This window comes from Eumetopias jubatus, unplaced genomic scaffold (genome assembly GCF_037043125.1).
Source record: "Eumetopias jubatus isolate StellerSeaLion01/CBP00866 unplaced genomic scaffold, mEumJub1_p1.0 scaffold_2, whole genome shotgun sequence".
Taxonomy (NCBI): Eukaryota; Metazoa; Chordata; class Mammalia; order Carnivora; family Otariidae; genus Eumetopias; species Eumetopias jubatus.
This window is the reverse complement of record NW_028274808.1, coordinates 48099928-48125186: the sequence shown is the minus strand read 5'-3', so window position 1 is coordinate 48125186 and position 25259 is coordinate 48099928. Positions and strand designations below refer to the sequence as shown.

The window sequence follows — 25259 nt, the reverse complement described above, 5'->3', positions numbered from 1 at the left end:
ATTTAATGGTTTCAAGTGACAGTGATATGATCAGATTTTAATTTTACTTTACTTCCCACACAAGTGGAAGGGGCAAGGAGTGGGAGAGAGAATCCCAAGCAGACTCCCTGATGAGTGCAGACTCTGGACCTGGGGGCTAGATCCCACAACCCTGAGATTATGCCCTGAGCCAAAACCGAAAGTCAGACGCTCAACCATCTGTGCCCCCCAGGCGCTCCTTGATTTGAATTTTGGAACAGTTACTGTGACTGCTTGCAAGTACGGAGCCACAGGGACTGGCTGGGAAGCTCATGCAGTGACCAAGAAAGGCTGAGGGCGGGGGCCCAGATGAAGGCAGCGGAAGGGGGAAGCAGCAGCTGCAGCAGAGAGATTTTGAAGCAGTTAACAGGCATGGTGACTAGATGTGTGGGTGGAAGACTGGCAAGTTTCTGGTTTGGGCAACTGAGGGGATATGCTCTTCACAAACGACACAAGAAGACGGGTACATGGAAGGAAAGAGGAAGGGAAACGGGGAAGACAAGGTGCTAAGTTTGAAATGGCCGTATCTAACAGGTAGTGGGACAGAAGGAGCTGGAGCCCAGCACACACCTGGCTTGATTATAGCTGTGGGCATCACTCGCATCCACCTGTGGGTCAGTGACACACATCCCTGGCTGTGCGTCTGAATCACTTTGGAAGCGCTTAAAAAAAACAAAAACAAAAAACGCCATTTGTTTCTTTATTAAATGTAGCCACAATTTTTCCGTATTCATGCTGGGAGTGGGAGTGGAAGACAGGACATTGTTGATGTGGAGTGCAGGTAAAATTCACTGAGGTTGGGGAAATAATAGCTTTTTTTGTTTCATGAGCATTTCAAAACATGATACAAACTGTAGAGGACGTAGGTGTATCTTTACTAGGTGGTAACCAAATAATTTTAATATGATTTGTACTCCTTCCCTCACCCCAAGTTTCCAACCCCATACCACTTAAGCAAACTTCAAATTTGCATTTCAAAGTCTAAGAACTGATCAGCAGCTTAACCACCCATTAGCACTTACTCAAAACCCCTTGACACACACCCAAATTCTTTTCAGTTATTTATAAAACTTGGTATTGTCTATTAACTTCTGATGAGCTGTCTTCTCAGCTGCAGAAAAAAAAAACCTTTGTCAAAACTTTTCCCCTTGATTTGAATTCATAAACTGGCTAATTTTGTGACCTTTGTATTTGTATTTCTACCATTCCAAAATAAGAAATAATAATAAATGAAGCAGAGGACATGGTCTTCTTTACAAACTGTTCTCCACATTCTAAACAAAGACTTCACTAAATTTTATAATTAGTCTACAAAAGTGGTTAATACTTTGAACTTCTACCCGTCATGCAGAAGAGGTACAATAAATCATCCCAGGGCTAAAACACATAAAAGTTAAAATGTCATGAATGGGGCCTACTAGTTTATTGAAGATTAATCATTTGTGATTTGGAATGTTAGCTCACCTAAACCTAGAATTTATAGCTTTTACTCTGAATTCTAGTTATCTTGGTCTGTTTACTAAGAGGCATAAAGGAGGCACTTAGAATAAACAAACACATTTTTGTTCCACTACCCGATATAAAGTATTATTTCTAGGATTCCATAATGTCTATACCTAATTTAGCCATTCTCAATCCTGCTTTTTAGACTGAACTGTAATTTACTAATAGCAATGACAGAATGAAAAGGCCCCAAGACATTATTTAGTCCAATCTAAGGCAGCTGAAGCTCCAAAGTATCAAGTCAACTAGGCTGAAAAGTGGGGGCCCAGTCTGGATCAACTGGACTGATGCTTTTGGTTATACTGGCAGGAGCAATTATAAGGCTTCAAGAATCTTAGCTCTAGTTCCAGTCTCCTTTCAGATTGGGAGATATTGGAGAACACTCCCATCTTCCTTCCACATCTACACCATCTTTGTCTTCAAAGACCTAGTCTTTATGGAGAGAACAATCGATCAGACTTGGATTTCCTCAACTTCTCACTCCTTCGCTAACAGACCTCTCTTGACCCTTGCTCGCCTACCTCTCCACTTCCTCTCATGAATGTTTAGGTTTGTGTAATGGCTCCAAAAGTCCTTCTCCCCCTTTCCAAGGTCAATCTCCCCTCTGAGTCCGTAACATATCCCTCCTACTCCTTTCAGGGTCTTAGTCTAGTATTTTTCTGCTCCCTTGTGTCTTTAACATTTCCCTTTGTGCTCTTTTAGACCTACTCCTATCCCTATATCCGACTTAAGTAAACAATCCTACCACCCTGTCTTCTCTGAGAAACCTCCCCTTCCTTTTCTTCATCTCCAGATTAACTGAGAAAAAAACAGCACTTTCTTACTTGCTAGTCTTTCACTGACCCAGTACAGATCTTACCTGGGACCCCTCTTTAGCTCCTACAGAAAATGCTCTTGCAAGGATCAGTGGTGATTCAACTACCAAAATCAAAAGGTTCTCTTCAATTCACCTCCTTAACCACCAAGTCTGACGGGGTCGGCCACCTCCTCCCCTTTTAGGGGGTGCTTCTCTTACCATACTATTTACATCACTCACCTTTTTGAGTTTCTCCTCTGCTCCATCTTCAAATGTTGGACTTCACTGCTTTCTCCTTTCCTCCTGGTCAAATCTTCAAACAGTATGTAATACACATGCATGTCTGTCTCCTTGTATTTCATTTCCATTCCAGACTTTTCTCCTGAGTTCAAGTGCTCTATAGGAAGTGTCTACGTGTTAGGTTCCAACCAGGTTCAGTGTATTCAAACTTGAAGTCACCTGTTTTGCCCCCACCACTCCATTTCTCCTCCTGTCCTTCCTTTCTCAGTTAATGGCATCAATAGAAACTCAGGGCGAAAAAAAAAAAAAAGCAAGTGGGGGCAGGACACACATGCCTCTTCCTCTCTAAATCATCTTCTCACCACTGACTTTGGTTTTCCCTCAGATCCTCCTATCCACCCTGGCCCACCTGTCCCAGCCCCAGGGTTATCCTGTGGGCAGGCCCTTCCCTAGAGAATCAGCTGATCTTCTTGCCTCTGGTACTCTTCTTTCTCCTCACTCTTTCAGGACCATCCCCTTCAGTCTTCAGTCACTTCCCTGCATGTAACCCCTCAAAGGCATCCCACTAACTGTATAAATAAGTTTAACTCCCAGAAGAGCATATAAATTTCAACTTGGTTCAACACTAAACTCTACTTTCAATTTCCTCTCTACCCATCCTGTTTTCCAGCCACAATGACCTTCCAGTTCTTCCCAGAATATATTTTTCACATGTCAGTTTCTGCCACTCCTTTACAGGCACACTTGTGATTCCCTTTTGCGCTTGTTGAACACATACTCAATACATCAACTCTTCTGTAAAAAATACCCTGATGCCATCTAGCAGAAGAGAAGTTCTGAATGCTCTGGCCCCATCATACTTCATACACACTTCTCCGATCAATAATATTTTGTGGTGACGGTCTCCCCGCGAGGGAACTCAGGAGGTCAGGAATAGTATTCGTTCCCATGCACTTGGCACACTGTTAGGCCCTGGAGTACTGGAGGAACTTAGTGATGGAAAACTTCTGTGTAGCCAGGTGAGGCCTCATCTCTAAACTCCCACGCCACGCACATGACATAAAATGATATGCTGACAGAAGAAGTTTTGTGAGAGCTTTAATGGCACAAAATGTTTATAGCTACAAGTTATACATGTCTTGTAAACTGTATATAATGATACAAAGTGCTAACTAAATAGATGAAGAATGCATAATCACTTTGGCTCAGTTAATTCCAATAATTTCAACAACTGGTTCACTTAAAAATTCATCCGACTGGCTAAGTCTTCAATTTTCACTTTTTAGAGTAGTAAATATTTTTACTGCAAAGTAACTTGTTGCACTTTTCAATGTGCAAGTTTGTGCAGTTTTGCTCATGATTCTATTTACAAGTATTTTTAGCCAGTTTTCATCGATCAAGAAAAATGAAGCCTGCCTTTTCATCCCCAAATTGTAAACAGGTATAAAGCTTTTTAAACATTAATCTTAAAATGTCAACTGTTAATTGTCGAAGTCTCCTTTCCAATCATGCAATCTGTTTCTGTTCAACACAAATCCGGGTAGGAGCATAAACATGTATTCCATATGTTAGGGCTATCCATAAATACTGCATGATTTCATCTTAGGAGAAGTTTTACTGTGATCATGTATTCATGTTTTAGGTAATAGTCCAAAATTTCACAGATATTTTAAGAAAAAGGACAGAACTAAATTTATTTCCAATGTTGAAAAAAATCATAAATATACCCAAGTTCAACCACACTACTGACAGAATTGCTACTGAGTTTCAAAAGAGGGCAATGTGTTACCTGTAAAAAAGTTGCTCTTATTTTAAGGTTGATTTTACTTTCCCCTCCCAGGATATCAATTGTAATGTGAGTTGCATATTGTAGCAGTTTAACAGTTTAGTGCTTTCGACTTTATCAGCCTTTCCAATTTTACTCAGGCTTTTCAAAATCAGCGGGCCGTCAGATTCACTTTCTTTCCAAAAGAAATCCAAATACGAACACTTGAAATAAATAGGTTACAGAAGGCAAATCAAGTGTTCTCAGGTTTGAGAATAAGATAGAAACAAGGTATAACATAAAGATATCCAAAATTATTTAGGCATCAAGTGCTAGAAAGAAAACATAAAATAATTCAGAAAACTATTTTGGATGTATCATCTTTCTTAAAGATAATCAGCTATATTCCTGAAAAAAAGATAGTCAGAAATTAACTTTGTTTGTTTAATCTGTAGGTTACTTTCCATTATAACACGTCCATTTTACAAAACTTGATGTGAAAGACAAGAGAGTTAGTTTCTGCAAACTGGCAAATCTGGTTGCCAGTGTTCTTATCCAAGGCAAACCTGATACACTTTATTTAATGAATAGATGGCCAGTTTTAAAATTAACAATGAGAAGTTCTCTAAATAGTCAATAGTAATGTCTATATCATAAACAGTAATTATTTATATATAAAACATATAATAGTATCCCCTTTCAGAGTCATGCTAGGTGTTCCAAAATCCAATAAATCTACTTGGAGTAACTGGTAATCTTGCTGCTTTCTAACAGTTTGGTCCTAAAGCTTCACATTTTAGAAACGAACAAACAAAACAGAAACAGTCTGTCACTGAAGGAAGCTGCTGAGCGCTCTGGAACTGCAGGAGTTGAGCACGACTGAAAAGATGGCCCCGGGAGAACATGACCGGTGCCCGCACAGTCTCAGGCACCACCTTGGGAGGCTTGTGCAGGTAAACATTAAAAAGGGAGAGATCCAAAGAAAAAAAATGGCATCTTTTCAGAACCTTGTCAACTGTTCCCACAACCCAAGTCTGGTTTTCAAAGTTGCACAAGTGCTTGGAATCACTCTGAAATAATTATCTTCAGAGTTTAAAGGCTTCAAGAGTATAAGGGGCGCTTCCTAAAACAAGAAGCCTGTATTTATACCACAAATTGGAACTCATTCCAAAGCCCCTTCTTAGAAAAGAATTAAAAACAAAAAAAAAACAAAAAAAACTTAAAGTCATGAAAAATTCACATGCAGCTAAAGATAATAAACGTAAAAATACCAAACACACACAAATCCCCAAAGCAATTTCATATATTTCTAGGCCTGAGACATTCCTTAGGAGAAATAAAGATTCTACACCATAGAAAAGACAGCATTACAACACACTAGTATTAAAATCTGCTGATGTAGTTTAGTTCTTATTCTACTTCATACCCATCACTTACGTAGCTGGCCTCCTATAAATTAAAAGGCGCCATTAGGAGGCTGCTTAGACAAAACGTGGCTCCAAAGCTTGTTTAAAATAATTTTTTATTGCCCAGGATATTTTTTTTCTTGTGTCTTGTTTTTTTTTTTTTTTTGCTTGTTCTCTTTTTAAATAACTATAAATTCAAGCTCAGGGAAGTTTGCTTTGCCTTGAAAAAAACAAAACAAAACAAAACAACAAAGCTGTTCTATCATTTGCTAACCTGATCTCATTTGAAGAGAGAGATGGTAGTTATCTTGCAAGAGTAAAATTTATACCATGAATGATGCAGGTCTAAGTCTGGTGGCACTAAAAGGAGATGATAGCATTGTTGACAAAATTATAATCTGCTGGTGGCATTTGCGGAAAAGAAGCCCTTGCAAATTTCTAAATAACAGTAAACTCTGTTAGGAAATTCTAAAGTGTCTTACGGGCCAAAAAGGGAATGAGGTTAGTAAAATGCCTCAACAGAGTTTGAATAAAATACTGGGTTTGAGAGTTACTGGAACTTGGATATGTAAAAACAGGGTGGTAGGCTGGGTCATGCTTACAATGGTCTCAAGTTCAAATAAACTACTGTGACAATACACCACTTCACAGGTCACACGCTTTTCCACTTCTCCAGGGCTGTTCTTCCCTTCAGTAGGTGCTGGCAGAAGGCGTGCTCAGTCGCTTTCCGATATAGATGCTGAAAGGAAACAGAGTACATCATGTCTCATCGGTGTAGACGGCGGCATGCCTGCTGGCCACAGGCCGAACTGCACCGAACAACTCCATGGTGCAGAAGTCTCTAAAGGTGTTAAGTGCACAGCTCCCTAACACACTGAAATCACTGCTGACTTACTTAAAACTCGTCACCAGCCAGCCAAACTGGTTTTATGTAATTATGTTTACTCATTAGGCAGGACTGGACAGCACGGGGGCAGTGATCACACGAAGTAAAACCAGAGAGAACAGATCCCTCCAAAGAACAAAGCACAGCCAACTTCCCTTGACATGTTCCCTTATAGTAGGCAGAAAGTTCTACTGATACTTCACATACAAAATACAGTAACACGCCAAATTACAAAGCTGCCAGGGCTTTACAGTGGGCTCTTAACGCTTCAGGATTAAGGCCTAACATTACTTTTCCGTGCCAAGCAAGTATTTTACCATTAAACAACATAAGCAGAAGGGCAGTTAAGGAAAACAGGAAGCTAGTCCCACCCCACAGTGTAATAAAACCAACTTTCTCAAATCCTTTTTTCCCCACACACATCTATAACAGTAGTTACACTTACACCAGCAAGCGAGACAATCTGAAGACTCATGAAAGGAAGGGCTATCAGAAGGTATAAAAACCAAGTCCTTGAGGGCAAATGAACTACTGTGCAGTCATTACTGAAGGGGAATTTAAATTCCTCTCCTGCCTGCCCTCACACCAACCCCATTCAACACCCACACACTCCCTTCCTCCACAAACCCCTTCCATCCATTCTGTTGTTTGTGATCGCAGCCTTCACCATCACAAAAACAGATCAAGCACCCAGGAAGACAAAAGAAGTCTATGGAAAAGTCATGTGTATGGTTCCATGTTTATGACTATAAGTAAATTCCTTACCCATATGCTGAACTCCTTATAGGGGAGATAAGGGTCACATAGCTTTCGTATATTATATAGAGAAAATGATTCTTCGCACATGCTTAAAGAGAATAACAGGTCTTAAAAAAAAATAACTAGTGTTTATAACTCTTAAAATCTTTCAAAAATGGATTTCCTCAACTGCTCCATCAAGACAAAAAAAAAAAAAAGAATTTAAAAGACATTCCTGAAAAATTCATCAGTTTTGGGTAAATGTAAGGCCAACTTTAGAAGAATAAATGAAAATGCTACAAAGAAAAAAAACAGGATCCTGAACCAACCTATCAGTTTCACTCAAGGCCTATTCAATAAAATGGTGTATTTTCCCATCTGGGGAAAAAAAAATGTTCAAATCAACCCCAAATTTAAATACTTACAGGTTAGTTTACTTTAAAACTTAGCTAATCTTGATGAATCACTAAATTCTATCCCTGAAACTAATAATACACTGTCTGCTAACGAAATTGAACTTAAATTAAAAATAAATAAATAAAAATAAAACTTAGCTAATCTTGAGTAATTCATAAATAAGAACAAAACGCAAAAGGAAAAATTAAGCATAGAAGAGCCCACTTAAAGATGACCATTGAGAGGATTAACATGAACAACTTATTTGCAAATAAGAAAAATAAAACTCCACTACTAAAAATGCCTGCCAGTGTACCAATAGTGTATCAGCTTCAATAGTTCTTTTAAGCTCTCCCTATTTACACTGAAACATTAAAAGCAAAACAAATACAAACTGTTTCATGCCTATTTGTTACGTCTGTAAATACAACAGGGGAGGAAATGAAGGAAAAACCCGTTAGGAGTCCACCAGTACTTACCCTAGGCCCAAAGCCAAAACATGAGAGAGGAAGAGAGACGGAATGAACACCTTAAGGAATTCTGCGGAGAAAATACCCCCTTTCTTCATGGCCCCACTTTTCCTCATGCTTAAAGAGACGGAGCGTTTGGGGTGTCTGAAGTGGAACTCCCTGAGGGAAGAAAGGCAGGGGCAGTGGTCAGAAACTCACTTGCTGAGAACATCCTGGGAGCGAGCAGGTCCGCTGCCGGGGAGCGGGAGCGGCGTCTGCCATGTCCCCTGAGAAGACATGTGCAAGGACTTACTTAGGTGGAATGTTTTCAGGTCTACTGGACCAGTCGGACACCCAGTCGACGCTTTTCTTCGAAGCATCAACTTCTTTCTCTCCTTCTGGAACTTCTTCTTCTGACTGTGAAGAAGAATTACAACTTTAAAAAAGAAAAAAAGGAAGCCCAATTGTTCCTACTACAAAAGACAAATCTAGACAGAAAATACATGAAAACTCTAAGGTTGTGTGCATCAGCAATTTTTATGTAAGAAACATGCCAGGTTTATAAAAAGGCTGACCTAATGATCTGAGATCAGGGCATTTAATATCTTAAAAAGAACTTGAGCGGGCCTTACTGTTATTCTATCTAAGCGTAGGATGTGAACCTGAAAAAAGTGCACTTCAGGCTGTAAGGCTCACTAAAATGTGGAGAGGATTAAGAACTGTTGCATCTGGGTGATACTTATACCGAGGCCCACTGCAACATTCTCTTTACTTCTGTTCACACTTAAAATTTTTCATTATTAAAAATAAAAAAAATCTCCAAACATATATGCTAACCAATATAAAGTGATGAGAAAACAAGTGGGAGATGTGATGAGGAAATAAATAATAATATTTATTAATCATTTATCAAGAGACAAGCATCATTCTAAGCACGTTACATACATTAATCATTTTTACCTGGCAACAACCCCATAAAAACAGGAATTACCAATATTCCATTTTACAGATGAGGAAATGAAGACATAAATTCAGTAAGTGCCTGAGGTTCTGTAAGTAGTAAGAGACAGGGCCAGTATTTAAACTGGGTAAACTGTCTCTCAAGTCCCCAACTCCTAAGCATTAGGTTTTACTTCCTGGAAGGAGATTCCATCTTTTTTGACAAATCACTATCTAAACATTTCCCAAGGTTTATTCAAAACTACTTAAGCCAAAAGTTTTTTGGAATCATTTATTTTATACTGACTTAGAATTTGACATTTTTTGCATCAGGTAAATGAAACGAAGTCCTTTTTCTTACTAATGATAACCTACAGTTTCAGGCCGAGAACAAGCAAAATTCCCAATAGCTTCTCTTTCACGAGAACCCACAGGAATGAGATAGTCCTAAAAATGACAGCAATATTCACTCGGCTTTAAGGAATGTGATGATAGGACCTCAAACCCAAGGGTCTCAAGGCAAAGAACTATTTTGATTTGTTACTTTGTTTGAACAGGATTCACTCTTTGACCAAAGCTTTCATTCTTTTTGGTAGGTAGCTATGAAATGCAGAGCTTTATATCACGTGATTCTTTTTGACAGACTAGTTCTCTATGAACTAAGTGCTCCAGAAAGGTAATTCAGAGAGTGAAAGGGGCTTCCCTATCTCTAGAGACTAACAAACTAGAAAGTAAAATCCCTGTGCATTTTTGCTACTCTGGTAGTATCATTCTTATTTAGTTCTGCTGGACTTGGCAAATTCCACTGAATGACACAATGTAGCCTTTAGGATTAAGCTTTTTCCATTGGGTATTGAGATTACTCAGAATCATGAGTTGGCTCTTTGTGGAATAAATCTGAAAATATCTTAAATCAAAAACAATAAGTTGTTACAATTTACTTATAGATCAGTTTGTGTACACACAATATCTGACAATATTCAACACACTGCATGTCACTTCTGCTTAGTTTCCAACTCTGGTCTCATGTGTCTCTCCTTAAAACTCCTCAAAGACTGAGGTTTAAATTTGTGAACAAGGTTAATATTTCCTACTTTCAAAGAGAATGAAAATGTAGTAAGACTGTATGGCTTAATTTACTTTAAGATGATGTCATTTTCTCTCAGTTGAGTGAAGCAAAGTTATCTTTGGACTACTAGTAAAAACAAATTCCCCAAATCAGTTTATAATGCTTACCTTAAGAACCAAGAATCCTATGCTATCCTCATTTACTACTGCTGTGTGCTTCCCTTTATTAATCTTAAATTTGCCAGTTTCAGGTTTTAAATTACCTTCCAATCCTTGGAAACATGCACTTAATATGGTAAAAATGTACTTAATCTAATTAAATAAGGTTCATGCTTTTAACTCAATCAAAAACCTTCTCTGATTATTTTAGCCTCTTCTCATGGGCAAGTCCTTTCCCTTCAAAGCACTTATATTTTCCCTCCCTGGCCCATGTCAAGTTCTCTAGTCTCTACGTGCAGCTATTGAACTGCACAGAATGGGGTCCATAAACCCCAGTTTTTACATCAGGGGAAAGGGAGGACATTTTCGGTCTGCATCAGTGATAGTGATACCCAACACTGTGCTGGCCCCCTTCAGTCCCAGAAACACACTGCAAAAATGACTTCAGGAGACCTCCACAGTCTATTTGCTGCCATAATACAGACTCTTGAGGACTACGGTCATAAAAGTGTAGTCTGAAAGATCCTTTTCCTAAATGCATTACACCTTAGGCTTCCTCATACCATAATTCACCGGGCACGTCTTAGTTCATCCTCATGACCTTGTGAGCTCTCCTGAAATCAACCCCGTGCATGGACTTATTTTAGTTAGAAGGCACAGGGGCTGCAGGCTCAGACAGCCCTGGTTTCAATCCTGGCTCTATCACCCACTGGCTTTGTGATCTTAGATAAGTAATCTAATGAAGACAAAGCCCCACTTCTCCCATTTGTCCTCAGGGCTAATATCACCTCTTTTACTAGACTGAGAACATTGAAAGTGGGAAAAATCTTTTTTAAAAATAAATTTAGCACCTAGAATATTTTGATATATATTAGTGTCTTTCCTTCCTCCTCCTAGAAAAGGCTGAAAACATTCTATATTCCTCATATAGACACATACAAAAATGTTTGATAAGAGCAAGTCCCATAACAGTCCCATGGTAAATGCTTCTATTTGTTAACCCTAAGCTCACTTCTCGTTCATGAAAAAAATCCACCCTCCTAAAACCTAAAGTTATTAATTTTTAAATGATCATTTCTGCAATTTAAAAAAAGCAATGTAATAGGCTTTTTGAAAGTTTAAATAAATCAAACCTACTCATTAAAAGTCTTACTCTAAAAGAACATATTTTTCTTAAGGGACTTAAAACTGCTTTTCCAAAGATGTAACCATGTTTAAATGGACTGCTCTGATTGTTATGTGGCTTACCCAACAATGTTGATGGTAACTAATGTTCCTTTAGGTACTAGTTTCTGAATTGGGACCACAGTAGCAATACTACCATAATCTGACATAGAAGCCAAAAATGTTACATTTTCTCTCCTGAATTTCACAAACTCCTCTGGAATTCTAGGATGAACTCAGTCAGCTCTACAATTCCATTTAAATTATCAGTTAAGGCTAATTGTACACTGCCACTCCATGAATCAAGACAGCACTTATCAGAGTATTCTATTATGTTGTTAGATAAATTATTAGGAGGGAAAAGTATGTGTGGAGGGGGAGGGAGGTCTAAGATCAAATAAGCCTGGGAAACACTTGGTTTAAACAGATTCTTCTACTGCAGGAATTGTCAGAGCCTTTAATATGCTACTACGTGCTGTGACCACTAGGGGCGGGGGGGAGGGGGGGAGAGACCAGAGACTGTATTATTTCCATTTAACTTGACTTCAGAACTATCTTATGGAGCTTCCCATTGAGCAAATGTTCCTCGAAACACATTCTGTAAAATGCTAATCTAGATTTTCAAATAGTCAATATGAATTGAGGACATCTTCCTCAGGAAAGACTAGAGCAAAGAATTAATTTCATTTCTCTTCCTTGGGATTCCTTAGTACACTTTTGTCATGGAAACTACATATTTTCTTCTTCATTAGTTATAGCTTATGCACATGGCAAAACTGACATACATTAGCCAGCAATTCAACAACTGCAGTTAGAACATCTCTGTACATGAGAGCCTTCTTTATAATATAAAGCTCATAAAATAAATTTATATCTGATCTGTAGATTTTAGAGAACAGCACCAACAGAATATGGAAGAAGCAGGGAGGAACTGTGCAGCCTTCTGAAACAGAAAGAATACTGGGTGGACCCAACATATCATGCACAATATTTCAAGTGCAAAAGGGGAACAGGACATTATACAGGGAGAACCCCATAAAGCAATTTCTGTCTGAATGCATTTAAACATTCCTTCCACAAATACTCTGCTAGCCCATGAACACGGTAGAAAAAGACAATGGTTCTGGTCCTCACAAATTTGCACTCTAGCACTTTTAGGCGAGTTGACACATCAATACAGTAAAGGGCCAGCTATGACCATTTTAAATTGTTAATAACAATTACTTACTTATCGTAAATTTCAGAATATTAATCGTTGTATGCTTTCAATACTGTAGCCATCTATTTTACTGACAATGTCAACTCCTAGTGAACTACATTTACCTTCTTTAGTTTAAGGAACCCTGCAAAATGTACATGAATTTTATCTCTAGCTGTTGAAATTCGTCTCAAAAGTCACTGCTTTGATGTCAAATGCAGAAAAAGTTTTCACGCCTGCTTCTACAACTTTCCTTTTCATTCATTTTGTGACCTTAAATAAAACATCTGTCTCAGCTTTCTATTTATAAACTCAAGAAACTAGCCTGGAATACTGGAATGATACATTACAGACAAGAATTTTCCAATTCTGTTAGGGTGAGAGGGATCCAAAGTCTCAGCTGCAAAGGCATATAACGAGGGCTCTATCACCCCAAGTAAATTCCCAAAATCAGAAACTGAAGAACTTATACCAGCTTCCAACTACTTTTTAAAGTCTTCTTATTCTTTAATACATTTTAGCAAAACACAGAGTTCGCATTCCTAATTATTTACCGTACATCAGAAAAACAAGCACACGCACACACCTGGGAGCTATGGTCCCTGCTGGTGTGCATCTCCACATCAAACATAATCTGCCCATCTTCTTGTGGGGAAGGGCTAGAAGAGAAAGAATTTAGCCATTAGTTTTAATTCTCATTTTGTCAAGTAAATTAACCTCCACTGGAAATTAGAAAATTAAGTTACAGTAGTACGGCTCTGAAAAAGCGGCAAATCAAAAAGTATTATCTTGACCCCAAAGAACAAATGAAATTGAGCACTCTTATTCCCAAAATGTTCTGGAATTTTGTGATGATGATGAATTCCTTTGCAAGGATAAATTTTCTCTTTTTTATTCTTTTTCCAATAAAGGTACAAAGATCTTCAAAATTCAGAAACTTAATTTCGGGTTCTTTTTCTCAAAGTTCTTTCATCATTTAATAATTCATCGCCAGTGATTTTCAAAGCGTGAAAGCAGTTTTCAGAGTCTAGTTGGTTCCCAGCCTCCTGAGGAGCTTCCCCGGTGTAATCTGAAACCGGTCCCCACACGGGAGGGCAAGGAGAGGGAAAGAGGCAGGCCACTCCAGGGTGGTAGGTGGCAGCATTAAACAGCAAGGGAATTTACAGACGAGGCTTGTCTTGGCGTGACAGTAAGGTGAGCAGATGGCACCTGCCTGCCACATCTTAAAAGTTTATACAGAGGTCTTAACTGGGTTTAGTCACGTATACCATTCAAACAGTCTCAACACCACATTTCTGTCTCAAAGCTGTATTCCTGAGGCAGCTTCTGGGAGCCATGAAGGCAAGCAGAACACACATTCCAAGGACAGGGGAAGGAATGAGGAGCCTCCAATTGCCCAAGTCCAGCTCCAGGGTCAAACTGTGGTCACGTCTTCTCAAACACCTCCCCCAACACTCTTTCAAAGGGACTTCAAGGTTAAAATTGTTTTCATGATACTATTATGATTTATTTGCCTTTTTTATTCTGTCATGTCTATCATTCTTAGTCTGTGTATTATGAAATTTTCCAAAGGCTACATGATGTGTTTTATCACTACAAACCAAATGCAAAAGCAAATAAGAATCCAGCTGTTTTCTATTAAGCCAGATAAGAAAGAGATTTGCAAAAATGTAAATCAATGCCACTAGTTCTTACTAATATTTTTTTTGGTTATGAAAAAGTTATTTTTCATTTTAAAAAGTTACTCATACTGAAATGTAATGGGTTTATTACTGTTGAATGAATACATATTTTTAAATTTCTTTTAATTTCTGATATACTTAAATATCAATATATATAACCCCCATCAACAAAAGATCTTTGGGGATCCTTGTAATTTTTAGGAATGTAAAGGAGTACGGAGACCAGAACCAGAACCACCATTCTACTTATTTCAGAAATATTTGCTTTCAGATATTTCAGAGTGAATTATATAAGCATATATATGAATACAGAACCTTCAATTAAAAGTACAAAATATATTCCCAGAAACAAAAATTTACAGATAAACTTTTAGACAAGAACACATGATCACGAACTATACTTGATATGATAGATGAAAACAACCTGGTAAGTTCTATTCTTAACTTTATCAATGATTCCTTGTGTAACCACAGCAGGTCACTAGATTTTCCACTACACACCCCACCCCACCAAATCTAAACCGAAGTAGGGATGAAAACGCTCCAGGCTTAACCTGTTCAAAGGAGTAGATGTTATCTGTTAAAGCTACCATGAGCATGTGTACAATGTTAACATATAGAGATGCTTTTGAACTAGAAATCTCAGGCTGGAGCACAGGCACCAGGTGGAAGGAGGCACTCTTGTTGTCCTCAGTTTACTGTCATTATGCTCACATAACACTGTTGCGTTCACAGCCAGAGAGATCAAGTTAAGGGTCAGCCTCACAGAGCCAGGAGCAGGTCAAGGCAGCAGAATGACATAGGCAAGAACCCTACAGAAGCACTGCTCTACTTCTTCCCTCTATCACTGCACCAATCTCACTTAGAAGAATACTAAACATTTCACTGGTAAACGGTTTACTACTTCTAACAATATGGAATGCATTAGAGCTTCAATCCTGGCTCATATTAGAATTAGCCAGGGAGCTTTTAAAATATCCTCACATCTCTACCCCATCCCTGACGAGAGAATATGAACCTCTAGGGATGTGGCCTGTACACTGGTATTTTTAAAAGCTCCCTGGGTGTATCTAGTGTGTAGGTTGAGAACTCCTGCAATAGGGTAAAACACAAAGGGATTATCTTCTAATAACCACTACAGTGACAAAAATGTATCTCTGGAATAATTTTTAAATTGAAAATATGGTTTACCCTTGAACAATGCAGGGTTTAACCCTGCACAGTTAAAAATCTGTGTATAACTTCTGACTCCCCCCTAAACTTAATTACTAATAAACCACTTTTGACAAGAAGCCTTACAGATAACATAGTCAATTTACACGTATCTTGTATGTTATAGGTTTTATGTAGTGTATTCTTACAATAAAGCAGGCTAGAGGAAAAAAATGTGAAAGAAACTCCTAAGGAAGAGAAACTACATTTACAGTACTATACTGGATTTATGTGAAGAAATCCACATGGCTGTGTAGTTCAGACCCATGTTGTGCAAGGGTCACTGTATATATAAATTAGCTCTGGGATAAATATCCAACAGTCCTAAAATGTTTCCACCTACAAAAAACACTTCTCAATGACTTCAAATATAGAGATGCATGGCAACTCAAATGACAGGAATTTTGAAGACATTTTAAAATGTTAAGGTGTGTTGGCACAGGAGAGTATTACTGAGCTAGAGTTGCAGGCCTTCTCTGAAAGATGACCAGGAACCCAGAGCCTAAAGATACAGAAGCTGAGGGATAGGAAAAGTGTTCAAAAGCACATGCCATGCCTTGCTTCACGTGTTTAGAAACCTAACTTAAACGTGATCACGGGAAGGTAAATTCATATTCGATCACAAGTGTAACTACAACCACAAGTGAAGTAAGATGACTTTTTCTCTGCTCAGTGACAACAGCAAGTGAACAACAGGTTAAGAGACACATCAATACCAATGATCAAGGGCCATGTACTTGAATGTATAGTAAAAGACTTCTAAACGGGTCCAGAACAAGCAGAAAACTTCAGAAACCCATTACAAGTCCCATAATATAAATGTAATAGGATATAAACTTCATTCTGAAAGACAGATGAATGCTGTTGCAACTGGAATCAATGGCAAGCTGCTCAGCAAAGAGCCATCTGCTCTGCTTCTGCTTATAACCACAGCCATACCAGGCTCCTAAGAAGCACAGGGACACAGGCAGAGATGAGACGGGGCGGTGGGGGCGCACAGTGTGCCAGGGCCAGCAAACCGGGCTCTGCTACCTTGGTAACATCAGTGGATTATAAGATATGCAGGAACCTCAAATATGACTGAACTCCTCTTTCTCTTTTGAAACTTTTTCTGACAAATAAAATATGCTATATACACAATTTTTACAAAGTACAAAAATAATCAGAAGAAGAAAAATATCCATAATGCCATCCCTTAGAGATTATCACTTTTATTTTTAGTATACATTTTAAGTGTTTCCTTAGTCTTTGCCTTGAGCATCTGCATTTTCTACATGACTAATGTCAGTTAATTCTTAGTTAACCAAAAGATCACCCAGTATCCCATAATGCTAACAGTATGGCTGTCACCAGTCTAGGAAGTATCAGGTATACCACCCAGCCCTCCGGAAAAAAACAAAGCTTGTGCTGCAAAATAAACGAACAACTCACCGTCAGCCCACTCACACGTACCACTGTATCCTTACTCTTTCACTAAAAGCAGCCCTTCACCAGTGGAATTACTCTCCCCAAGGCCAATGTAGAAAAATGAGGTCTGAAATAAAAGTTCCTCTGAAGAAACAGAATGGTCTTCCAAATTAACTATCTTTGCAGACCCTGGTTGCTGTTTCCAACCATGCAAATACTACTATAACTTCAATCAACCTGCAGTTTCTAGGACCCAAACGTTTACTGAGTGTCTCCTATGCACCAGCACCATGACTGTCAAGGGTACAAAGAAGATGAAACAGGACCCCTGCCTTTTGGAGCCTCACAGTCTAGAAGGGGGACAGTACGTAACTGGCAGCATGTGATCTGTGAAACAGGACACAAAGGAAAAAGGGAGAAAGTTTAATACTACAAGTAAACATTTATGCCATTGACTTTTAAACTGATAAACATCAAAAAAATGATACAATCTGAATAAGGAAATTGATTTAATCTAGGGAAGCTTTGCGCAGTGGCAGTATCGTAGCCAATGAGGTTTATCCGAGGCGCGATTATTGCTAATTGATTTAATCTAGGGAAGAACACCAGGCACTCAAGTATTTGTCAATTAGCTATCTGATTTAAATACACACGCTGCAACAAATCAGGAGTCACATTTTGTAAAAGAAAATGAAAGCAGATTTATTTTTTCTAATGGGAATTAACCTTGGGACTCATCTGTATAGATCTCACTTACCTGTCACAGTGAGAGCTGGCTCTTGAACTACTCTGTCCTGATTCATGTTGTGCATCCAAAAGAATCTTCTCCATGTCTCCATTGTGGATAGAGGATGAGGAAGGTACATGTTCTAGCCCCCCATTTTTCCCATTGCCATTATCATTGCCATTGCTGCTGTTCATGGGTAGCTCCACCCAGGAACCTGTTGGACAAGTCAGATAGCTTAAGTTAACCACAGCAGAACCAAACTCTGTCATGTGCACACAGATGCGAATGTGGTGAATTCTGATAAGAATTCGGTCTTGCCTCAAAGCAAATGCAAGAGTATTCTGAAGAAAATAAATAAGGAGCAACAGAAGTCTAAAAATATATATAGTTCCTGTTCCTGAAGTAGCTCACGCAATCAACCAATTTAGAAGAAGCTGGAATTCTACAACTAGTGTCTTAGAAAATGTGTCTTTCAGCCAATTTTCTCTCTAGTTAAAGCTTAGTTTATAGATGATAAGCACTTCACTGAAAACTTTGAGATTGCTTTTCAGAAAATAAATGGCTACTTTATTACTACTTATCTTTAACATTTTAATTATATATGTGTAACATAATATATATATGTATTTTTTCCCACTACTTCAGCTATTTAGTTGTATCCTCCCCACAGATAAAATAAACCTGTGGCTTAGAAACTTCTTAAGAGTCATCTAAGTAAGTTAACAACTGTCCTAATTAGCACAATTAGAAGCTCCTAGAAAACTTAAATCCAATCATAAAATTTTCAATTTGTGTACAAATGTGCAGCATAAAATTAATGCATCTAGCTCTTAATTAAATCCGGTGATAATACTAAAAAAAAAAATCCGAAAAAAGCTTTCTCTCTACCCCACAAATTAGTTCCTTCCTTTCCTTTATGCCTCACCCCTTTCTATCCTCTCCCCTATGCATTAACCATACCTTGTGGACTTGTCCTTTCTTCTCTCCCACGACTTCCCTATTTCTTAGGGTTTCACTAAGCTTTGTTGGTTTTGGGGGAGAAACTGCATCTGTATAGGAGACACTGAGGTTTTCTCAGGCCAACAGTCAAAGAGGGTGGAGCCACAGGAAAGGGGATGTGGCCCTGGTAATCTGGACAGCCCTTGAAAATATTTATTTATTGGCTCAATGAGTTTGCTGAACACATTAAGGTGCTTTAATTTTAAGAAGAATTGGTAACAGTAGCCAACAGACCAACGTCACAACAAAAGGAAACATGGGTGAATTTTCTTCCTAATTTCCATTCTGTATAACAAATTTTGTTTTAGAAAATATAACCAAGCAGGTTGACAGGGCCGTTCCTCCAAACTCTCAGCAGAACATTAGAGTTCTGTGGCCAGTCTTCCATCAGTAAATCAGAAAAACCATCAAATGAGGCTCAAACCTTAAAATGCACTCTCAGGGAGGGGAGGACTATTCTAAATCCAAAGTGAACTCAACATCATCCTTACATGAAGGAAAAGCTCAAACGCAGACCTGGCGGGAAATCTGACTCCACCACCTACTCTCTGCCTGTCTTTCTGAGCTTAGGTATTCTCATTTGTAAAACAGAGATATAAAAATACAGACCCCTACCTCTCAGAGCTGCTCTGAGGATTAAACACAGGACATAGGTAAAGTGCCCAGAAAGTGGGAGATATTCAGCTATCCACTAGTTAAAAGAGCTTATTATTTGTCCAGTACTTAGAACAGTGTTTGCTAAATAAAAACGAAGTTACCCTTTCTTTCCTTTCCCTCTAAGGCAGTCCCAGTGGGTGTCAACAGTCCTATAACCACCACCCAATCTTTGGGACCGTACGGCCAAACAACACAGCTGTACGACATCTCTATGACCTCATTCTACACACAAAAATGGACACAGACTAGACAGAACTCAAAATGTATTAACAAGTTCAAAGAGCAAAGCTAAGACAGATTTAACACTAAAGGTAATTTAATTAAATACTTGGAGTGCCTCTGGAGTATATAAGAAGTATGCCAAAAGCATCCCTAAATTTAGAGTTCTGCAAAGTATTTCAACAGGAAAGAGACAGAAAAAGAGGTATATGATAAATTTTTTTCTAGTTTAACTGTTTTCTAGGACTGTCAAACTTATTTTAAGCCAATGGAATCAGTTCTTCTTGTACAGAAGCCCAAAGTGTAAAATAAACAAAAGACCTGAGCTGCTCTGATAGAAGAACTAAGGAACCAGGGTTTTCCCATGGGTCTCTGTGGAAGCCAGTCTACCCTAAAATACAGTTAATGTTCACTTCAAGTAGCTGATCAAAGAGAAAACTGGCTGTAACAGTATCAGCTTTTCCAGACCTTACTTTTTTAAAGGACTTCCAAACCAATATCTAAATTCTACTTTCTGCATTAAAAATATATGAGCAATCATAACCTAGGAACTTGAGAAGACATAGCTGGAAAACCTCAGTAAAACCGATCTCTGTGACTGGCTTCACATCTAGCATAACTGAAGTCATTTCTACTTAAGGCAGACAATATTTATCTGGCATATATTACTAGGGTGGTTAAGAGCACAGACTGAAGGCAGACTCCCACTCTACCACTTTCATCTGTTACACCCTAGACAGGTTACTTAACCCCTTAACAGTTTTCTCATCTATAAACTGGGGATAATAATTGTATCTACCTCACAGGGTTGTTAGAAGGTTGAAATGAATAAAGCATGGTGAAAAATAAGGTCACTAGTACAGGGTAACTGCTATGTACTATCCACTACTATAATTATACTCTATCTTTTTAAAAAATTTATTGCAAAAATGTGTTTCTTGAAAATAAACACACATAAAGTAAAAACACCTTTCCTCCCAATCTCCCATTCCTACTCCCAAAGACCACTTTTAAAAGGTTTGTATGTCAACTTCCAGAGCTTTTTCAATGAAATACAGTTCTGTTTTTTGCTTTTGTTTTTATACAAAAATTGAATTGTACTATATTTTTCTGTAAGAAGCGTTTTTTTTTTTTTAAGATTTTATCTATCTGAGAGAGAAAGAGAGTGCAAGCATGAGCAGGGGGAAGGGCAGAGGGACAGGGAGAAGCAGACTCCCCACCGAGCAGAGAGCCTGATGCAGGGCTCGATCCCAGGACCCTGAGATCATGACTGGAGCCGAAGGTAGCCGCCTAACCGAATGAGCCACCGAGGCGCCCCTGTAAGAAGCATTTCTTACCTAACAACTTATAGATCTCTTTCAATGTCAATGTATATTACCTTACGTTATTCTTTTAGACAACTGCTTTGCATCTCATCATAAGTACATACCATACTTTAACCATTATCTAAATGTCAAGGTTAACCATTAGCACAATCAGGTCTTCAATAGACGATAATTTGACAATGTGCATTAAGACACCTAAAAAGGTAGATTTCCCTTAAAAGTTCTCTTCCAGATAGATCATCTATGGAAATAAACATTATTGCAGAAAAAGTTACGCACACAGATTATTAAAAGCTTCATCTTTTGACTAAGATGGAAAAAAAAATAAACTTGTCTTTCTCAATAGATGGACTGCACATTCTTTTCATTACCTAGTTCATTCCTGATTTACAGCCTCAGAATTTCTTGATGTTCTAACTCTACCAATTCTCACAAAGTCCCCTTCTACTTGGAAAGGAAACAAGACAAGATATGAGGATTGTGCTGGCCAAGCAATACAAAGTGGAAAAAAATCTGAGTGAATTCTCTTCCTGATAATCAAACTTTAAAATTAAAAACTGCAGGCTCTCTCCATTATATTAAAAGACTACTTACAAACCGAGAAGCATTCTCTTATGCCAGACTCTACACATACACAATACAGGAGATATTTTCTAGTTTAAGTCTTTGAGAATTGCTAAGAGGTTCAGAATTGGTAAGAGAATCACACTTCTACATTTGGTAATATAGTACATCGTGAAGGTTGGTCCAGTAATTGTGATTATATTCATGACTGTATGCTGTATATATTCTTTATAGTTTTATAATCACTAGTTCAATCCTCTTGCAAGAAGGGGAGTGGGAGAGCTGAGGGGTAGAGGAAGGGAGAGAAGGAAGAAGAGTAGTTCTCATCTTTTTCCACAACTTTCCAAGGTCCCATGTATAACTCTTATCCGAACCAGGTGTAACACATTCCATTATGTCTTATGTTCTCTCCTCAAAGTCTTTATTTTATTTCAAATACTTGATGCTGGAATCCAGACCAAGAACAGTCACCAACATTCTTCTAAAAAAAAAAAAAAAGGTCATTTTGCACAAGTGGATACTTACACACCAGTTACTTATGTATTCAAAACAGTATCATGAAGCAGTGAAGTTTCACATGCCATAGCCTTAAAAGCCTTCTCACCATACTGGGGAAGCAAGTACATCATGGTTGAAGATGTTTAAAAAAGAAAAAAAAAAAAAAAAAAGGCTGTACTTCCTACATTAAATAGTAACAAGAATTTTACTGCTACCTTGATTTTCCTTATATTACCTACCAAATTATATAGCATAAATGTTCTATACAAATATTCTTAAGTAACTTGTTAGTTTTCTTAAGAATAAAACTAGGACTGGAAACTGGAAAAATGTCATTTTAACTTTGCCAGCAGTTCAAATATTTATCCACTGATTTGTAAGGAAAATGAACGGTTCCCCTACAATGGTAAACTAAAAAAAAAAAAAAAAAAAAAGTTTCATTATTCCAAATATTTCAATAATTTGCTGTTAAAACTGTCGACCCCTGAACTGAAGAAAAATCCCAAACCACAGATAATCTGTACAATGAGTTCATCTCCTGTGTTTCATAGTTGTGCAACTTTACCCAACAAAGAACTTCAACTTATCAGCAATTTGGGTAGTATCAGATGTCTGAGTAAGTTGTTTTGCCTAGTGCCCAAAAATCACTTGAAGGAATCAGTAAGGCTTCTTGTTTTGTTTAAACCACCGTTGTATAATGAACTGAAAACACAAAAGAATAAAAGGCAAGAGAGGAGAAATTAAATATGGCACTAGCTAAAAGGTTTTCAGTAACTTTTCAAAGCTCACCCTACTCAAAATACTTTCTGTCTAGCAGGTTTCCCAAAGCCAACATTTTGATAATCACACACAGACTGTGTGTTCTTCCACTTCGGTTAAGAGCTAATACAAACGTAGCAGCAACTGATTGGCCAAAAACATCAAATACCTCATAGGTCTATCAGACACAGAGATAAACAATCACAGACAGCTCAACCCCATTTGTTCTTGTTTTTGTTAAATGGTGTGCAAAGGAAACTAAAATTCCTTTTTTTCCTGTGAAATCATGTATGCATACTAACCAAACAGCTAACTTTTAAGTACTGCATGAAAACGGTGAGTACAATCAAGAAACAGTACACTAAAAAGCTAGATAGGCAGGTCACCTCTGTACATTAGGAAGAACAGCTTACTGAGAGAATAGGAAACACACATAACCAGGGGATTCTGGGCCACTAACGCGTCCTGAAAGGAACACTAGATCATCTGAAAGTAAAAATCTCAGCTCTAGGTCCTAGCCTGCTGTGAACTTGGACAACACACCTTACTCTTGCTCTCTTTACCAGTAAATAACAGAGACAGTTACCTCTAAAGTCTCTTTCCATTCTAAAATTCCATGCTTCTAAGAGTATGCTAAAAACGGGTAAGTAGCGTTTTAAGTGCACATTAATACATGAAACAGATAACGTTTAAAGATACATAAATTAATCCTTTCTGTGGGAAATAACATATAAATCTTAAATTCCAGAACGGAAGACACTTGAGTTTCAAAAACTGAACATTTAAGAAAAATTTATCCATCAAAAGATGGAACAGCAGCAATAAGCAATGAAAATATCTTAAAATACTCAAATTCTATCCCCATCTTGTGGGAGGGGACAGGAACTCTTTTCCCTAAAATAATTTTTAGGCCATGTTGGAACACGTCCCTCTTATGAAAGAGATTGCAATGCCTTTGAATGTCATTTAAGCATCCAAACGATTTTTAGACGATTTCATCTGGCCACTTGCTAACTGTCCCAACTGCCTCTTTCATGAGATCAATTACAGAAAGGTTAGGCAAGAACCTTTCCAAGAAGACTGAGCTTTTCAAGACAACTGGGAAAAACCTTAGGACAAGAGGTCTGAGCACCAGATTGTTATGATAAGCAACTGTAGCTGGTCGTAACTCAAATGCTGCACATTAACTTCCAAGCGCCCGACCGTATTCGTGTGGTTTTAATCCCGTTCCTGAACATTTATTGCCCCAGATTCCACAATTTATGCAATCTTGGATGGTTCAAGAGGCTGTTCACAAAAGGTTTTCAGGGCACACAACTCCATCGTTTCAAAAACAAAACCAAAAAACTCACTTGAGCCAACTCTCAAAAACAAACAAAAAAAAGTAGCATAGCCTCCTCACCCCCCCACCCACAATGTGAAACAAGTAACCACTAAATTACCAAATGATTTTCCTGACCAGCCTGTGTGGTAACAAAGGAAGGGAACTGGAGGGCTCACATTCTGAGCCCTAAAGGAAGGCCGACCCAGAGAGGTGGGGTCAGCCGGGCCAGGCCCGAGCCCCGCCGCACACCTGACCTCCCGCGCGTCCCCCGGCCGCCCCCTCCCCTCGGCCCGCCGCCCGCGTCCATCCCCCGGCGTCCCCGCTGCACGTCCCCATCCCTGCCCACGTCCCCTCCGCCGCCGCCCGCTCCGCCCACCCTGCTCCCCGCGCCCCAAGGCCCGCCCCCCCGCGCCCCGATTGGCTCTGCTCAGGGGCCCACCACAGGTGGGATCGGATCGCCCCCCTTCTCCTCCCACCCACCTGCCCTCCCCAACTGCCAACCCAAGCGACCCCGGACCAAGACCCCATGGAGGGAGGGGAGACAGGGCTAGAGAAAGACAGGAGCAACTCCTCCTGACAGGTGACGGGAGCTGTCAGTCACCCGCACATCCTCAGCCTTGGCCAATGGGCTGCCTTCTCCTCCCGCCCCCCGCGCGGAGCTGACGGCGGCGGCGGCGGCGGCGGCGGCGGCGGCGGCCGGAGCAGCTCCTCCTCCCCCATCCTCCTCACCGAGCCCACCCGCCCACCACTCACTGTTGAGGCCGGCTGGCGGGGGCAAAGGCTGTTCACCTTCCTCGCAGTTGTTGTTGTTGTTGTGCGGGGGCGGCGGCTGCTCTACTAAATGAGACGACATTGTCAGGCTGCTGGAAGAGCTGTGGCCGCAGCAGGACCGCCTCTGGTTCTCGGGCAGCAACACAACAAGCCGAGTCCCCCGCCCCCTTTTCTGCTCCTGCGCAGTCCCTCCCCCGCCCCTGACGTCAGGGCCCGCTCCGGCCACGTGACGACAACACAACAAGCGACGGGGTGGGGAGGGGGCGTTCCCAGGCGAGCTTCGGACCTGGAGACGCGGGAGTCATGCTGACACGCGCACCTGGAATGAATTCTTGCGTGTCATTTGTACCGGCCTGCTGGAGTGACTTATGCAGCTGGAACTGAGATAGA

General features: G+C 39.4%; 1 protein-coding gene and 1 pseudogene across 2 annotated transcripts; one reads left to right on the top strand and one right to left on the bottom strand.

The window, feature by feature from the left end:
- Positions 1-3639: 3639 nt before the first annotated feature.
- Positions 3640-25026, bottom strand: BNIP3L (BCL2 interacting protein 3 like). Of its 2 annotated transcripts, none has more exons than XM_028114256.2 (6): positions 24852-25026; positions 17784-17967; positions 13312-13384; positions 8511-8614; positions 8228-8377; positions 3640-6467 (listed from the first exon to the last, which is right to left on the bottom strand). In XM_028114256.2, exons 1-6 carry the CDS (start codon positions 24949-24951, stop codon positions 6419-6421), a joined length of 660 nt encoding a protein of 219 aa, XP_027970057.1. In that variant the 5' UTR covers positions 24952-25026; the 3' UTR covers positions 3640-6418. The 2 variants fall into 2 exon arrangements, with proteins under 2 accessions (XP_027970057.1, XP_027970058.1); XM_028114257.2 differs by lacking the exon at positions 24852-25026 and adding an exon at positions 18714-18928.
- Positions 17548-17666, top strand: LOC114217543 (U4 spliceosomal RNA; annotated as a pseudogene).
- Positions 25027-25259: the final 233 nt, after the last annotated feature.

Excerpts from the sequence above, each read along its gene's own strand:
- BNIP3L (XM_028114256.2), bottom strand. The coding sequence starts at position 24,951 with ATGTCGTCTCATTTAGTAGAGCAGCCGCCGCCCCCGCACAACAACAAC. Across the intron at positions 17,968-24,851 it reads CCCGCCAGCCGGCCTCAACA|GTTCCTGGGTGGAGCTACCC; the intron begins GTGAGTGGTGGG and ends CTTGTCCAACAG. Across the intron at positions 8,615-13,311 it reads GCAGGGACCATAGCTCCCAG|TCAGAAGAAGAAGTTCCAGA; the intron begins GTGTGTGCGTGT and ends TCTTCTTCACAG.